This window comes from Anabas testudineus, chromosome 19 (genome assembly GCF_900324465.2).
Source record: "Anabas testudineus chromosome 19, fAnaTes1.2, whole genome shotgun sequence".
NCBI lineage: Eukaryota > Metazoa > Chordata > Actinopteri > Anabantiformes > Anabantidae > Anabas > Anabas testudineus.
In genome coordinates this window covers 5216365-5233524 of record NC_046628.1, presented here as the reverse complement: position 1 = coordinate 5233524, position 17160 = coordinate 5216365, and the positions used below count along the sequence as shown (strand labels likewise).

At 42.9% G+C, this 17160-nt stretch overlaps 2 protein-coding genes across 4 annotated transcripts; one reads left to right on the top strand and one right to left on the bottom strand.

Moving 5' to 3' along the window:
• The first annotated feature begins 93 nt into the window (after positions 1–93).
• Positions 94–5399, top strand: zdhhc16b (zinc finger DHHC-type palmitoyltransferase 16b). Of its 3 annotated transcripts, none has more exons than XM_026351245.1 (10): positions 94–218; positions 2096–2418; positions 2499–2693; positions 2848–2936; positions 3044–3072; positions 3184–3317; positions 3710–3795; positions 3906–4029; positions 4154–4224; positions 4377–5399. In XM_026351245.1, the coding sequence occupies exons 2-10, from the start codon at positions 2149–2151 to the stop codon at positions 4477–4479; spliced, it is 1101 nt and encodes a 366-aa protein (XP_026207030.1). In that variant the 5' UTR covers positions 94–218; positions 2096–2148; the 3' UTR covers positions 4480–5399. The 3 variants fall into 3 exon arrangements, with proteins under 3 accessions (XP_026207030.1, XP_026207031.1, XP_026207029.1); XM_026351246.1 differs by having other exon boundaries at positions 121–218; positions 2100–2418; XM_026351244.1 differs by lacking the exon at positions 94–218 and having other exon boundaries at positions 235–2418.
• Positions 5400–5479: 80 nt separating this feature from the next.
• On the bottom strand, positions 5480–16687 carry mms19 (MMS19 homolog, cytosolic iron-sulfur assembly component). Its single transcript, XM_026351242.1, has 31 exons — positions 16600–16687; positions 16053–16101; positions 15594–15694; positions 15276–15361; positions 14978–15052; positions 14572–14641; positions 14186–14314; positions 13955–14016; positions 12895–12981; positions 12714–12788; positions 12300–12377; positions 11858–11996; positions 11312–11466; positions 11058–11136; positions 10485–10610; positions 10283–10364; positions 10019–10116; positions 9642–9806; positions 9202–9357; positions 9012–9111; positions 8502–8604; positions 8298–8375; positions 8074–8200; positions 7883–7989; positions 7728–7784; positions 7411–7597; positions 7193–7275; positions 6893–7057; positions 6747–6806; positions 6506–6606; positions 5480–6360 (listed from the first exon to the last, which is right to left on the bottom strand). Exons 1-31 carry the CDS (start codon positions 16685–16687, stop codon positions 6330–6332), a joined length of 3099 nt encoding a protein of 1032 aa, XP_026207027.1. The 3' UTR covers positions 5480–6329.
• Positions 16688–17160: the final 473 nt, after the last annotated feature.

Genomic DNA, 17160 nt, shown 5'->3' with positions numbered 1-17160 from the left:
ACAGAGGGACAACAACGTATTTAACGTCCTCCAGAATTTGCTCACCAGCCTACCAGCGCTCCGGCTGTTTTCTCTGCCAGGGGATGGATCGTGTCTTTAATAGACAATCTTTGTGAGCAGCCCGTGAAGCCCTTAGCTAACCTGGCTGCTAACATCTCTGTCTGATCATGACCTGACGGCAGCGACACACGCTTTTCCGCCCAGTTTCACCTGACCAGGTAACTCACGTCAGTGTCAAGGTCGATCCGAGTCGGGGAGCTGTATAGTTAATGAAGATACTTTTAATTTGAGCGGTCGGGACGTGGCGGGGGGCTAGCAGGTAGCTAGCCAACGTTAAAGCATGACACATTATAGCTAGCTGCTGCAACGTTAAGTAGAAAAGGTGCTTTCATTTGTTGGTTGATTATATGTTTATATCACATGGCAGTGCCATTTAGTACGTGTGTGAAGTATTCTTATACACTGTTTCATCTGTGTCGCATGCAGGTTTCTACAGACACACATGACAGGTCTGCTGGTGCAATAACTGTAATAACTGGAGACAGGAAAAAGATATTAGTTATATCACAATATTACAGTATGGTTAAGCTCATGTGTTAGGGCGTCTCCTTAAATGTCTCTGACCAACAATCCAAATGATAATCATCAATCAATAATCAAAATAAAGCAGCCCAAAAGCAGAAAATACTGAAAACCATCACTTGATCAAATAGTTGTAGATTACTGAATAAGTGTTTGCCAAATGTCTTTAGCTCTAAATAATATTACAGTAATCATAACAATGGGCATTTCTCAGTACCCACAATCTTGTGAAGTAATCACAGGGCTCTGTAGATTATGCAAGACAGCTCTTCAGAATCACAATCAATGAAATACTTGAATGCATTTCTCAGTAAATTACTTCTTAATGGACAACATCAGTGCAAGAGCGCAAATCATCATATTGAAATGAAAAGAGAGACCGTCACAGTGAAGGTGGTTGGACACATGTTCGCCCTCAGTTCATAACCGTGCAGACGTGCAGTGATCTTTTCTCCTTCCTTCCTTCTGAGGGGTTGCCATAGAGACTGTGGTTCCCCGCTGTGTGCCACTCTTTCATGTTCTCCTTCTGCCAGGTACACAGCATGGAGATGAATTGAATGGTTTTTAGTACTCTGTGTAGTCTCCAGCAGCCTGTCAGCAACAAGCAGAGGTGTGTGTGTGTGTGTGTGTGTGTCTCAAGTGGTTTGTGCATTTTTCATATTTATTTTCGTTTCTAATCATCACAGCTGTCTCCGTATGAAACTGGACTTCCACACATTTGTCTAGAGAGATTACTCTAATGCTGTCGGCCATGTTTAATTAATACTGAATGTGAAACCATTTGAATGCAGATAGAACTGAAAACATATCCGTGTCATCGTGTTCAACATGGACAGATGGGACACGTGTCTTCTGTGTTCTTTTTTTTTTTTTTCTTTCTTTCTTATCTGACATTCACAAACGTCCTAGTTTTTTTTGAAAATCTGTAAACACGCAACAAACATACTGACAGAATATAGACCAGAGTTAACAGTGGTCACCAAGAGAAGTCAGAAGAAAACGAGGGCAGGTTGTTGTTGTCTCTCTATGGTGTCCCTCATTATTTATGCCCCTTTTATTTTGGAGAGCCTGAACAAGCCTTATCTGTGTAACCAATACTCACTTTCATGAAATGATGCCCTGGATCAGGTAGCCACTTTATTTCCTTCTTAAGACATTCATCCTTTTGCATTTCCCTCCTATAGGGTTACCACCCTCTGTCTAAGATGTTTTTGGCGTGGAGGTCTGCATCTGCTGTGAATTATTAACAGGAGAAGTTTATTTGTAGAGGCTGTGGACTGTTTACCTGATAGCCCCGGCCCTTGTTCTCTTTGACGCTTGTCGCTCAGAGGATGCTGTCATTGAACTTGATTGAGTTGGAAAGTAAGGGTTTTCAAGTTACCTCTCACAACTCTGCGGACCACGATGGAGGACTGGGTGGTGATCCGGCTGCGCTACGAAGAGCTACTGTTTTACGCTGCCTGTGTGTCTAACTGTTGGTGTCTATGTCTGTGTGTTTGCGTGTGCCTGGAAGGCAGAGCGTGCAGGAGAGGAGGAGGAGGAGGAGGAGGCGGCAGCAGCGGTGGCATGCGTATGGGCAGCAGCTGGAGGTGGCAGCTCTCCCGGGCCATGCGACTGGCACTGCGCTGGTGCCGGCTGTGCCGCCCGCAGAGAGGAGGGCGGGCTGGCGGGAGCAGGCCGTGGATCAGTGGGAGGACGTCGGAGCTGTGGAGCTACAGTAAGGTGCTGCTCAAGTCGCTGTATTACAACAGCCTCAGCAACTCTGACACTCTGCTGGACTGTGTGTTCGAACCCGTCTACTGGATTGTGGACAACGTGACCCGCTGGTTTGGGGTGGTACGTTCTTTCCTCGTCTTCTTTTGTCTTCGCTTGTCTCCTCAGCACTTTTCTCACCTTCTCCTCACCTTTCCTCCCAGGTGTTTGTCTGTCTGGTCATCCTCCTGACAACCTCAGTATTGGTCATCGTCTACCTGTTTGTTCTACCTACCATCCTCAGCACCTATCCCGTGCTCTGGATTGTCTGGCATCTCTGCTGCGGCCACTGGCTTCTCATTATGGTGGTCTTCCATTACTACAAGGCTACCACCACCTCCCCAGGACACCCTCCCAAGGTATCAAAGCCATTAACCAAATGAAAAGAGCCACATCCACACCTTAAACCTCTGAACCAGCAACTGGTGTATATGCATTAGGTGGAATGCCTCTGTACTTGTTTGATTGACTTCTCTTGGGTTAATTTTCGTCCTTTTTAATGGTTTATTTCAGCAAAAAGTTCATATTCCATCAGTATCCATCTGTAAGAAATGTATAACTCCTAAACCACCCAGGACACACCACTGTAGCATCTGCGACATGTAAGAGAATTTGCCAACTCTTTATTTAATAACTTATTCTGTTTTTTTTTTTTTGTTGTTGTTGTCTTTTTCATTTCTCACATGAAACTATCTTTGTTGTGTTACAGCTGTGTTTTGAAGATGGACCACCACTGTCGTATCCTTTTCAACAGACAAAAGCTCAAAAAATGTGCACGTCAATGAATTTTACCTTTAAATCAGTAATGCAACACTGTGGACATATGTATTGACCTGAATATGTCTCCAGCCTGGTTGAACAACTGCGTGGGCCACTTCAACCATCGTTACTTCTTCTCCTTCTGCTTGTACATGACCCTGGGCTGCATCTACTGCAGCATCAGCAGCAGGAACCTGTTCCTGGAGGCCTACAGCGCTGTAGAGGTGAGACAGGATTACTCTCAACGAAGAAGGATTTGAACCAGTGTGTGGTTGTTGTCCGTTAACGTGTTCCAGTTTAAGTAGCTGGTGTTAACAGCATGAATTAGCAACAGCTTCCTCCCAAGTGTTAGGGAGGAACTATGATGAATTGTTTTGTAGCGGCTGCCAGATGGTATTAAGACACCCGAATTCAGGCTCAGATGGCCAAACAGCGAAACAGGAGACTTGAAAAGGATATTTGCTTTCTGCTCTCTTATTCACTTCTGATCCACGATGGCCTTATCTCAAAAGATATTTGTTTGCCAGATGGTCAACAAACAGAAGGCAGTGAGATGACACCTGTCAGCCGACAGTGAGTCCACATTTGATGCCAGTTTGTTTCCTGCCCTTTTCAGAGCTACTATCAGACCCCCCCTCCAGAGTACACCTTTCGTGAAACCACTGCGCACAAGTGTATCATCTTCCTCTGTGTACTGACCAGGTGAGCAGCTTTTTGCCCCCTAACGTCCGCGTGCTTAAGAATCATATGATTCGGTTAGTGTGTTATGTTTGGTAACAGTGCAGTCGGGTTTTAATCTGTCCTCACTGCAGCTCTGTGGCCGTAGCTCTGGGAGGACTGACGCTGTGGCACGCCATGCTCATCAGCAGAGGAGAGACCAGCGTGGAGCGCCACATCAACCGCAAAGAGACCAAAAGACTGAGGGAGAAGGGCAAGGTACCTAAACCGACGTACAAATTAAATCAACATTTAACGTCAAAAAGCTAAAGCAACCGTTAATTCAGAAAATACAACTTCAGAAACGGTTTAATTGGTCAACAGTTGGTTTATTTTTCCGCAGGTGTTCAGAAATCCACATCATCACGGTAAAATGAACAACTGGAAGTTGCTGTTTGGTGTGGAGAAAAAGAGGTGAGCTTAGCTTCTAAAAAAAAAAAAAAAAAGATACAGTTTACATTTGCAAAAACTGAATACACTGAGGCAACTCTTAAGAATTTAAATTACATTCTGTGTCATATGAATGCATTAGCCCTTAACCCAGGTTTGCTGTTCTTCTTCATCAGTCACTGGTTCACACGGGTCCTCTTACCCTCCAGTCATCTGCCCAGCGGGGACGGCATCACGTGGGACTGCACCTTCACCAGGAGAGACCCCATGGCCATCTGACCTTTTTTTAAAACTGTCAACTTTCCCCCCTGTGTTCAACCATTTACAGCGTGGCTGGTGTGTTTCTTAGGATCCCTTCATTTCTCAATCGTAGGTCAAACTGTGACCTCACCTGCTGGCTGCAGGACGTTGGACTTATCTTTCTCTTTTTTTCTAAGTGGTGCTGCTGGACAGCATTGTTGTCAAGCCCAAACCTGGCTCTGCTTCCCATTAGTAGTTCGACAAAGAATGTTTGTGCATTTCTTGCACCAGCACTCCAGCCTTCAGTCGTGTAACAGTTGTTGTTGACTCAGTCGCAAACACATCACAGCGTCGGACTTGTTGACCAACACACTGTTTTTCTCGGAGATGATAGAAACATAGCACCTTTAAGAACTGGTACCTGTGTCTTAACGTGTGGGGAGGCAAGTCATGAGGAGAAATCACATGTACATTTTTTTTTTTATTCTATTTGATGAATGTGAATATCTTATTTCTGAAAACTCAATGTTTACGTCTGCAATATTTCGCAGGAGTGTTTTGGGGAGAGTGCGATTGAGAATCACTGTCTGATTTGGACTGATGTTCAGGTGCCAAAGAGAGAAAAACCAAGAGCCACTGGTCTTGAATTCTTGACTCGAGTCTTCTGATTCCTGTCCAGTTTTGGTAAAACAGCACACATTCGATCATATTTCATGATGTTTTGGTTGTTCAGCCTATTAAATGATGGCATTTAAATGAGTGATCAGAGGCACTGTGAATTCCAGATTTTTAATTCTTTATCTGATTTATCAGCTAAACATGTTTGTATCTATAGTGATGGATGAGTTGGATCTGTAGTTGCCATAGGAACATGATCTACAGCTGTGATATCAGTTGTAACCAATGGGAGCTGTGCTCCAGTTGTCTTGTTTGTTTTAAATAAACCAGGCGTTTGTTAATTCTTGCTTCCATCGTGTTTCCATTGTCATGTGGTAAAAATGACACTAGGAGGTTTGTGTATTATTACAAAATGTTTTAATGACATCTTAAGTTAGACATTTTAAATATTGTCTATGTCCTTGGCATAAGTTGATGTGAGGTTCAAAGTCTGCTAACGATTCTGAAATGACTCGACATTTACTGCATCAATATTGTTCAAACACTGAAAGAACACAAGGCAGATGTTGGACATAATTTACAATCCATTCATGAACATTAATCTCAACATAGATTATTAGGTCAAATTAATCTTGAAATCTGTGCTTGAGGATCACTAGCACGTCCACATTTTCCCTCATCTTAAGACGTTACTGCTCAGTTACACATTCATCCAGAGGAGAAGACAAAAGGTTCTTGGTGCCTGCTGGGTTCAGTGCTGTGCTCGCAGGAGCTGACTCGTACAAACGGAAGCCATTTTGAATCTTAACTTAAAACGCGGATTAGATTTTTTAGGATCTTGCCAAAAGAAAAACAAACTCAATGTTGTTTATCAACCATATTTTTTGTGCCATGTTATAAAACATAATCAGATTCGTGATTTAAAAAGCAGTATTTTTCAAGTAGAAGGCTCCGCAACAACACAGTGAATGACTAAATGTCGTCATACTATTTGATATTTCCTCCAATATGTGGAAAGAAAGATGTTGTCGTTCGTTTCACTTAGACTCCGCTCCACAGTCGGTCCTCGTCCTCTTATTTGTGCATTCGTGAAGGTAAAAGGCGTTTACAAAGAAAATGTTTAAGTAAAAAGGGAATGAAAAATAGTGGCTAGATGGATTTTGGTTAAAGGGATAAGAGTTGCTGGGATCCAGGGAGGAGAGAGGGACTGGGGAGAGCTGGCACGTGAACAGCACAGAATAGGAGACTCGGTTTGTGTTTGAAGAGCTAAATCACCTCCCACCAGGACTTCCCAAGAGGAACCTGTGAGAGAAATACATAATCAACTAGAAACACAGTTCTATATAGTTTCAGTAGAGCTGCATGAAGCCTCACATGAGCAAATACACTGAAACAAAGCAGTGAAAGGTGATTCGTCCACTTGTTGACAGTGGTGTCAGTTTCTTACCACTCTCCTCGTGCCTGAACGGCCTCCCTCCTCACCAGCCTCTTCTTGTCGTCCAGAGGCTGCGCCAAAGCTCGCAGCACTCGGGCCCTAAACGGCAAGATCTGAAACGGTGACACAATGGTTTGGGTTCAAATTCATGTAATTCTTGGTGCATGTTACAGATGACATTTACGTAAGGGGCTGCTCAAACTTTAAATTTGAGATCAACAACATCTAAAATGTGGATGAATTGGAGTCTGACCTCGTGTACGGGGAAGCGGGAAAGAGCGTGGATACATCGCAGTGAGGCAATCCTTACATTCTGAAAAGAAACAAACTTGTACTTGCTGCTCAAATCAAACAAATCATGACAAATGTGAATGTCCAATTTTCTCTGGTCTCACTCACCATGGCAGGACTTCCAACGAGGGCCAACAACCTGCTGACCAACGCTTCTAGTTGCTGTATGAGAGCTGGTGGTGGGTCAATGAGGACGGGCTCGAGGCACGACAGGGTGGACAGCTGGACACCCTGATCGGGACATGACAAGGCCTCCAGTAGCAGTGACAGGAGCTGGGCAAAGACAAAAAAAAAAAAACACTTCCCATTACTGTAGTTCATTTTGCAACAGGTGTTATATGTTTGTTAATTATTGGAGGAATACACAGGAATATATGAAAATCAATCTGCAGGATTCTGTTTACTTACTGCTGGTAGTTCAGTGACTTGAACCTGCTTTGGCAGTTTATTGACTATGTTGGACAGAGCCTTCAGGTAGTTGGACTTCTTCTCTAAATCAAATACACATAATGAAAAATGTCAACATAACGTCTAAAATTAGGTTTCAAATCATAACAGAGCCACTCCTTTTGGAGATTATACATGTTTTTAATACATGCCGTCTACTCAGTGCGGCTGTTTTGTACCTTGGGGAGCTGCGTTGAAGCCCTGGACCAGCTTCGCCGAATTCTCACTGAAGAAGCGCTGGCGGTACATGATGCGAACGTCGGCATGGCACGCGCGGTTTAAAACGTCGACAGAGTCACTCATTAGCAACGAGAAGCCCTCTGCAGCCATTGGACCCAGATCAGCATCGTCAAGTAGAGAGAAGAGCTTCGAGAACACACAACGTTAAAAGCAACATTTAAAAACTAGACAATGACAACCAACTTCACAAAGCTGGCATTTCCAGTTTAACACGAGAAGCATCAAGTAAATATAAAATATTTCAAGTAACACTCACCTTGTCAGTCAAGGCTGTGGACAGAGGGTGGTATCGTAGAAGCAGTGCTTTGGCAACCTGGACAAAAGCAAACATTACTGTTATTGTCAGCTGATAGCAGCCTGTAGGAATAAATGACAGCCAGCAGCAGACATTAAAAACAGAATTATTCTTACCCAGATCATGAGTGTGAAGGCCTGAACGCGTACGGGGGAAGACGGAGAGTCCAACTCACTACACACCCTCTTCATCGTCCTCTGTATGAAGCTGTCAAGAGAATCACCTGAAGAAGAAACCAAAGCATCACTACAGCTTTCAACCAATGAGGTGACGCTCTTGTGACGGGGTTTTGAAGAGTCCAACTGACCCTGTGATCTCTTATTAACCAGGGCAGCAAAGCACTTTGCGGCAGAGGTGTACGACAGCGGGTGGCTGCAGCTGCAGCTCATCTCTTCCAGTTGTGACAGCAGCTGGTCAATCTGGGGCACCTCCACCTAAAAGATACACAGAACACCGTCAGCGTACAGCTGCAACAATGATTTGTCAGACTTTGAATAAAGGCAGAGTTTAGCTGCTCTTCATGCGACTTACACTGCGAGGTAATGAACACACGCAGCCCATGAGAAGGCAAACCATCTGAGACTGGGTCCACGAGTCCCCCTGCTGCTTCTGGAAAACATGATATGCATCTATTAACTGCACAGTTAAGTAACCACTTACGAAGTGCAAGTATCTGAAACAAGCCTCAGAAACGTCAACACACTGATACACACAAATCCAAGTACATGTACAGACCTTGAGCAGCTGGATGTTGGAAGGGAAAGAGTTGTCGGGCAAAAAGGAGACATCGCCATCCAGGAAGAGAGACACAGCCCTCGATGCCGTCTGCCCTGCAAACCTGAAGACACGAAAAGTGGAAACCAAAAAAGGAAACCAACAAACCTCATGAAAAACGCTTTAACAATGTGTCTTACGACAAATCAAAGAAAGTCACAAAGAAAGACGAGAGTGAGAAACAGACAGGAAACAGATTTTAAACCTGCAAGCTTGGAAAAAAAAAATCAAACTGATTTAAAGATAAAACATTAACAAGAACACTCAAAGCAGGTAAATACAGCCTGGTCCTGGATATAGATATGACTCTTTAAATTTCAAGTGGCTGTAAGGCCAATGGAGATGATATGCTTTTAAAGTTTATGAAGTAACTAGTTCATCATTATTTCTAAACTGTCCTTGGAAACAGATATGAAACCTCACAAACAGCAAACAAACCAAAAATACAGATGACAGAGAGACTTTACTGACATTGGCTGTAGCCTGGAGCATGAAGTACTGATGACAGGAACTATTGCAGACAGGACCACCTCTTCTACCAGTGGACTGTGACGACCAGATGACCCCTCACCTGGGAAATATGAGCCAGTGTCAGACAGCCTGAGGTCACTATTAAAGCCATGACGTATGGTGTGGTATCAGTTTATTTGCTGCTGCTTACCCTGCAGTGCTGCTTGGAGGGCCAAAGACAGCAGGCGCAGGATGATGACATCATGAAAGCACCGTCCGGCCTCCTCGGTGTCCTGAACCTGCTCTGCTATCCTCTGAAGGCTGCGACATGCCAGTACCACCTCCTCCACCGAGAAACCGACACTACCTGAAAACAAGAAATGATAATAGCATTGATCCATCTAATGATGGGTAACGTTACTGTATCATACTTCATGTCCTCACTGAGCATCAGCTTTTCAGAACAGTCATTAGAGCTTATGTCTTTTTTTTAAAAAAAAAGGCCTACGTGTAAATTAGTTTCCACATCCCGATCCCCAGCCCCCCCCCCCCCCCCCCCAAAAAAAAAGATACAAACACACACAGAGATAAAGCTAAAAATGCATCAAGGTGGTTTGACATTTGATTTGAAGTTTCTACCAGGCAGATTACCTGTGTGCGCCGAACTCAGCACCTCCAGGAGGACGGGTGTGCTTTCCTGGACAACACTTGGTTGGATGGATATTGCAGCCAAAGCAGACAAACACTGCTGACGCACTGCATGACGGGAGTGTAGCTCAGAAGCTGTACTACTGTTGTCACCTTGCTCCATGGGCTCTGAGAAGGTGAGAAGAAGAGGAGGGCAACAGGTTGGTCACTGATGTCACTGTAAAGATTATTTATACTGAACAAACTCACTACTATTAATGTTGCATCGACCAAACACAGAAGAATAATAAATATGTAATCAACTTGTCTTTAATATTTGCAGGTGATTTTGTTTAAATATTAGTATATGTGTAGTGTTCTACATATTGTAGATTCCTTACCAGAAAACATTTCCTTCTTTAGTCTTGGGATCAGTTTAGTGGTGAAGGCTGCTGGGTGCAGCTCTGCTAACGTGCCTGCGCACTCCACCACAGCAAGACTGCAAGCAGACACGGGACAGATACACACAGAGATCTTATGATTCTAATTGGGCTAAAATAGGAAAAAGACGTGTGAATACTTATATAATCTACTGTACGTGTATTTTAAAGACATAAACTGAGCAATAAGCAAAAAAGGTGGAGGAGAGGAGAGGAGAGGCAGACCTGACTCTGTCGTCCTCTTCTGTCAGCAATAGTCTGGTCAGGTGATCTACAGCCAGCTCAATATCAGAGTCCAGCAGCAAACCTGAGACATGGTGTATCACAATATAAATATCTGGAATAATATCTGGAAACATGAGTGTATATTGCTGGCAAACACCGACTCTGCTGTCAGCTTCAAATGTAGGAGTTGAGTGTATCTCACCTGCTTGCTGTGCCAGTGAGGTGAGCACAGAGGTGGCTGTGATCTGCAGACTGGAGTTGGTCTCTGACAGAGCTGAGAACACCATGCTGCACAAAGACTGACGAAAGGCTAAAAACACGCTCTCTTCTAACATGGAGGGATGAAACACAGACACACATATGAGTTCAAATCTCTTTCAAAAGACTGTCTCCAGTCTCCACGTTCATGCAGCGGCAACAGTTAAAAAAAAACAAAACACAAAAACAGATAAGACAAGTTTCAATATGACAAACTGAAGCTGTTCAAACATACACAAACACGCAGAGTGCATGTGGAAAACCTGTGATTCAAAGCCAAGAGACATTAAACTAAAGCATGCTTTGGATTCCTTGCCTTTTACAGGATGTTTGAAATAAAACAGAAACATCCCGATTTTATCAAGGTCCACACTTGTTTAGCAAAGCAATTTGTTTTATTTTGTTTAAGATGTTACTTTAAAAAAAAAAGGACGTGCTGATTGAAATATCAAACAAATGGGATAATATAGTACATTTACTATTCTGTAGGTGGAGTTGTAATGAATGTAGCACTCACCGTTCCCTGGCGACTGGCTGGTTTTTACTGACTGGATGAATCTCTGTACCACCTCCAGTAATGTTCGTCTGTGGGAGCACTGCTCAAACAGAGAAAGTCAGATGTTCTCCTGTTTATTCTAATGCTGCTGTTACCACTGTGTTACAGTACGACAACAACAGCATTCATGAATATATCAGTGAAACGTCACACACAAATAAAACCTGGTGATATAAAACTGAACGAGTGTCTGGATGTCAGATTTCTTTATTCACCTGGGTTCTGGTGTTGTACTGCTCGATGAGAGAAGGCATGGCACTGGCTGCGATGATGTGACTCGCCCTGTTGGAGGCGCTGCAGGCGGCCTGGAGCAGCTTAGCGCTGGGCCACACGAGCTTCAGGTCCGGCTCACACAGGTGATGCTTGCAGTCTGGAACGACATCCCACTCTCAGTTCATAACAGGTGCAGTGGATACAGTCGCACCAGACCGACTTTTATTAAAGATCAGACATCGGAGAGTCAGCTGTTGTGTTTAATTGTTTAGCTGCTGAGTTGTGGATGTTTTTTAAAGTAACTAACAGCAGTTTGGGTATCTAATACCTTCTCATAGCATACCAAAGCACTGCTGCATACTCTCATCCCTTTCACTGCATCAGAGTATCATAGTTTTTCAGTTCTAGTCTTTTTGGTTGTTGTGAAATCAGTATTTTCTTCAGCTATATCCCTTAATGGTAACTCGTCTATTATTGTCACATGCTGATATGTAGTATTGTGCTTCTGTATAGATGTGTGTAAGTGGGTTTTAAAAAAAACATTTCACCTTTGAGAACAACATCCAGGAAGGTGCTGAGGGAGTCTTCAGAATCAGAGTTGAGGACTGAGCGAGACAAACAGGAAGTGAGTGCGGTGAGAGCAGCGAGGCCTGCAGACTCTATCTTCTCACTGGATGTCTGAAACACCTGCAGTGAAACAATGACAACTGAAAATAGCAGAATGAGAACGCTCACGTTGAACGCACACTTCAACATGTTACAATATGTTTTGGCTTGTCTTCTTGGAGCCATCAGCTTCTGGGATAAAGTCTGCGCTGCAGAACTGCCAATGTGCTAAGACTTGTTCTTTCCTAGTATGTCTCTCTCTTGTTTGTCATGTTCAAATGTGTCCTAACAGAGCTTATGAGACCACGTACAAGCACATTAAACATAACATATACACCTTTTGTAGAACAGTGCATGCAAAAGCAAAAGTTGTTTCACACAAACCTCTCTGCGCAGTGATACCCACAGTCCCTCGAGGAATTCTGCCAAGTCTTTGCGTTCATACTGTGACACAGAAGCAGTCTGAAAAACAAAGTGTTCAGTGATCAAGAGCAAAATACATGTTACTCTCTCATGTTGGTTTTCTAAACCCTAGATCTAATCCCTTACTAGTTAAACTAAATGAACTTCATTAACACTTCATTAATGATTTAATACTGTATACCCCTCTCCTTTAGCCTCCAAGCAGTTTCACAGTGGTTGCTATAAATCTGCATTAGTCACATTCCTTTATCCAAATGTCTTGGAGCTGGAAATACGAGCTGGGAAATGCCAACTGTTTGTGTGTCCAGCCCCACAAGCTAAACTTTTGGTCAGAGGCACTGAAGATTTTTGAGTGACACGAGTTAAAAATCTTACCAGTGTCTGCAGTGAGTCGAGCTTCGCACTCTGAACGTCCGAATCGAGCTTCTCAATGAGGAGCGGTAACAAAAACTGCAACAGAGACGACCAGATGACCTCGCATTACACTCATGACAGCCAAGTGTCCTCAGGTCACAAAACTGCACAAAAAGCTAAATGTAAACTTTTATTATACTACCTCAGCAAACTTTGGGGTCCCTGCGAGGACAGCCCTCAGAGCCTGAATTAGCTGCTCTTTGGTGATTCCATGAGGATCATTGGGAGGCTGTGGTGGTTTTGGGACAAGAGGGAAAAGCAGGAACAGATAAAGAAGCTATTACAACATAAATACACAGAAATCATCAAGTATTTTTATAATGAATTAATCAGGGGATTTTTAGCTAAACTGTCAAATCGTCAGTTTCCAACTTCTACTATGTGAGTATTTGCAGATTTTCTTGGTGTTTTATTATATTAAACTCCATTATTTTGGATTCCAGTGCTGAAGGTGGCAGTAATGCACCTAAAGGCTGTTTGCCTACCAACAGTATACATGAAATAGAAAAAGAATTGTAACAGCGAAGAAATGTTTTGCCGAATAATCTGCACAAACTAGAAGATATTAGACTTTTAGTTTTAGTTTAGTTTCAATATGGACTTCCATTAAACTGGAAAGAAAAAGAAGTAAGTCTTGGACTGCATCAAAATGTGTTAGTTTATGGGTGTTTGGTTTTGTGGTTCCTGAAGCGAACCAGTTTGCAAATGAGAACCAAAACCTTCCTCTGTCTGCTGAAAAGCACTATTTGTGTTGTGCAATCTTTGTCGGTTCTCTGTTTGGTTTAGACTGATGAGACATGTTGGATTGGAACATTTATCATTACAAGTAAAATGCGTCACCTGAAATCTGTCATAAGACGTTAAATAATATCCTACAAACCTAGACAACTTACATATCATTTGAAGAGCGTGTTTTGTTATAGTCTGAAAATATTGGAATCGGTGTGTCATACAAAATCCCTAAATTACACCAGCAGCACTGTGTCACTGTGCTGGTCTGGTCCAGAGAGTCAACAAATGATCCCAGAGCTGTGATTCTCTGTGATGTGCAGATGGAAAATGTACGTGAGCAGTGGAGACTTTATTACTGTTTTCTAAAGAGTTCATTTTAGGTCACAGGAAGTCTGTGACGACATTTCTGTCTGCTACACTGTCCCCTTTCATCAGTTCCCACTCCAGAGCAGCTGAGTAAACGGACTCACAGGGGTGAAGTCGATGGGGAAATAGCAGGACGTCACTTCGAACAGCTCTTCGGTAAATTTACCTGTGACAGCAAACAGGAAATTAACAGAAGGCCAAATAGATACGGACCCATTTATCTGAAAATGTGGCAGCTTGAATTGTACACAAACTGGACAATGACAGAAAAAGGTCAGAGAGATACAGAGGTACAGGGGAAGGGACAGTGCGAAAGATGCTGTGCATGAGCTCACCTAGATCGTATCCTCTGTTAATGATGTTTTGGGCAATCTGGAAGGCCAACAGCAAGTTGCGAGGATCCCTCTCCCCGTCCATTGATTGGACAAAACCAAACACAAAGTCTGCTCCCAAACCTTTCAGTTCTGTGGATTCATTAAAATAATTTTGACTGGACACACCACGTTTGGAGAATGGTGAGAAATTTGTCAATGGACAAACCAGAGAGTTGGATGAATTACACAACCACTAGCACTGTTACCCACATAAGCTACAACGATATTACTTTGAAAGACTAACGTCTCCAACATATTGTTTTTTCTTCTGGCACAGCTCTTAGTCATTATAGGGAACTGTTTTAACTGTGAATCAGACCAAAACAGGCTCATTATCTGTTTCTTACCAGCCTCCCTGGTCTCCATGAGGTTGATGAGCATGCTGTAGACGCATGATCTCTCTGCCAGCATCAGAGACTGAGGGGAAAATACACAGATCACATGAGCTCCACAGTGCTGTGGTTTAGGAATGTTTTCAATGAGTCAAGTTCACCTGCCAAGCAAATTTAACAAAGGAGGAAGCTCTTTGCAGAACACAGAGGAAACAAGAACATCATCTCAAACTGTAAGAAGTGTGGTCAAGTCTACGTGTACATGCATGGGTGTGTGTTTATCTATCTATAGACACAATTAGATGCAGTATAAGCACAAACGTAAAATAGTCCCTTCCCAATAACAGGCTTCCTTACACATTTCTTTTAATATAAAACCTGCTTGCTGGATTTTTAACATTCTTATTATGTCAAGTTTCACCTGGACATGAACATCCTGGAACAAAGACCTCAGCATGGACACAGCTGAGCCAGTAGGCAACGCGGTACATCTAGTCTGGAAAAGCATAAACACACATTGTGCATGCTGGTCAGTGCAGTCTCATTTTAGTATGAGTCTCAGTAGCTACTTTGAATTTTTTTATTTTTTTATTTTTTTTAAATGTTGTCGATGGCAATCCATCACACACACACACACACACAGACACACACACACACACACACACACACACACACACACACACACACACACACACACACACACACACACAGCCACTCACCAGTGCTTTGAGCCCCTGCAAAACAGGCGGAGTGACAACATAATGGTCCTTTAGACGGTTTTCATAGAAAGCAATGAGCACTTCCACTGTAGAGGAGAAGAACAGTGAGATATGCTGCTAAAATCTCATTTACTACAGTTTACTAGTAAATGTTTATGATAACTTTTTTCATTATTGACCCAAATATCATGTTTCTATTTAAATATACTATGACAGCAAAGCTGACAGACAATTCACAAGCTGATCCAATTATCTGTGACCAAAGAGTAAAGAAGAGAGAAAGGCAGAACTAAACAAAACGCAGGTGAAGATGCGCACCTTCTCTCTCTGTGAGATTTCCATAGCACTCCTGCAAAACCTCAGAGAGCAGCTGGACTCCTCTGGCTCGAGTGTGAGGCTGCGAGCTGGTCAAGCTGAGTCTGTGACATAGACGGAAATTTGAGTGGAAATGAAAACATAACATTTGAAGGGCACCTCTAATTTAACATAACTGTTGCTTTTCTTATTAATAGACGCCTGCGATGTCAAATCAAGCTCTTGTCATGGTAAAGTGAAGCTATTTGAAAGCTGTATAATGTGAAAAACTTTAAAAGAGTCAATATTAAAGTTCACAGCTGGATGACATTGGTCAAATAACACACAAGGACATGCAACTCGCACCCCCTTTATTATGTTGCTTGTTTTACATCCAAAACCAGAGTGCATTAGATAAAATGATTGAGTGTGGTCAGGTATTTGCTTATGTCCTTGATGTTAGTGAAATTGAAGACATCTTACCCCAATGCTTCCACCAGCTGCAGTACTGAAAACTGTCCATCTTTAACAGCTGGAAGGAAGAACCAGGCTTTGTGAGTTATAATCAGACTGTGCGAAGATAATCAACCACAAAACATGTAGAGAAACAAATCCTGAAGAGACACGAAGTGAACCAAGCACACCCAAGTCTCTGTCGTCGCCTATAGATTAACTAGCAGCAAGGACGGAGGTCAGATGTACGGAGTTCACTGACAGGGGTTATTTTGTTCACATTCACGCTAGCATTTTAATTCACACTACAAGGCTAATGACAGTCGAACAAAACGATAGGGTTCCAGTGTGTGCTGGTTAGCTGACGGGGTAGACCGATGTCACAATGTGTGCGTTTAATCATGAGGTTTTAATACCACACAGGATGTTGTTGGTGGCGCAACGTTAGCTTGTTCATCAAAATGCTGTGTGTCGCGCATCCTTGAAGTAGAAGCCCAACAGCTTTGACAGGGCTCATTTCACCTAGAGCTGCTCTGGATACTCACTAAGCAAAACGCGACGAAGGCTCTTTTCGTACCTGTTGCAGTGTCTTTGGCCTTGCTGTCCTGCAGCCCCGAGACAAATTCTTCCACCAGAGACTGCAGCGCGGTGCTACCCGCAGCCATCGTGCCCCTCTAATGCTACCGAGACCACGCATGCGCGAAAAGTTGTGGCGGACACAAAAGTGACAAATTTTACACAACCCTTCGTGAAATATGATAGTTTAAGAACAACATGTTAAGTGGCACTTCGTTTAGACGCACGTTGGATGAAATGTAAAAGTTTGCTTCATGATAATAAAAAGCATATGTCGTTTTTTTTTTTTTTTTTTTTTTGTGTTGCCTTCAGGGGCAGTCCGAATTCTAAAAAACTACAAACAGGACAACATAGAGAAAGTGGAGTTTTCTACTCGCGATGAGCCGTTAACAACTAAACAATAAAGCAAATAGATTACTGTAATTTTCATTAACAATAATAGCAACTAATTAGCAAAGCAAAACAATAGCAATGTGATAGTACGGTTGCAATCGTTCATTCATAGTGTCTTTCCGTCCTGACGTAAGAGAATCTAACACCTGCCTGCGTGGTTACGTGCGAG

What these genes read in the sequence shown, in the direction of transcription:
- zdhhc16b (XM_026351244.1), top strand. Translation starts at nt 1,987, where the DNA reads ATGGAGGACTGGGTGGTGATCCGGCTGCGCTACGAAGAGCTACTGTTT. An exon ending in AGGCCTACAGCGCTGTAGAG is followed by an intron (nt 3,318 to 3,709) that starts GTGAGACAGGAT and finishes TGCCCTTTTCAG; the next exon opens with AGCTACTATCAGACCCCCCC. An exon ending in TTTGGTGTGGAGAAAAAGAG is followed by an intron (nt 4,225 to 4,376) that starts GTGAGCTTAGCT and finishes CTTCTTCATCAG; the next exon opens with TCACTGGTTCACACGGGTCC.
- mms19 (XM_026351242.1), bottom strand. Translation starts at nt 16,687, where the DNA reads ATGGCTGCGGGTAGCACCGCGCTGCAGTCTCTGGTGGAAGAATTTGTC. An exon ending in TCGACTCACTGCAGACACTG is followed by an intron (nt 12,378 to 12,713) that starts GTAAGATTTTTA and finishes TTTGTTTTTCAG; the next exon opens with ACTGCTTCTGTGTCACAGTA. An exon ending in CCTGGATGTTGTTCTCAAAG is followed by an intron (nt 11,467 to 11,857) that starts GTGAAATGTTTT and finishes ATGTCGTTCCAG; the next exon opens with ACTGCAAGCATCACCTGTGT.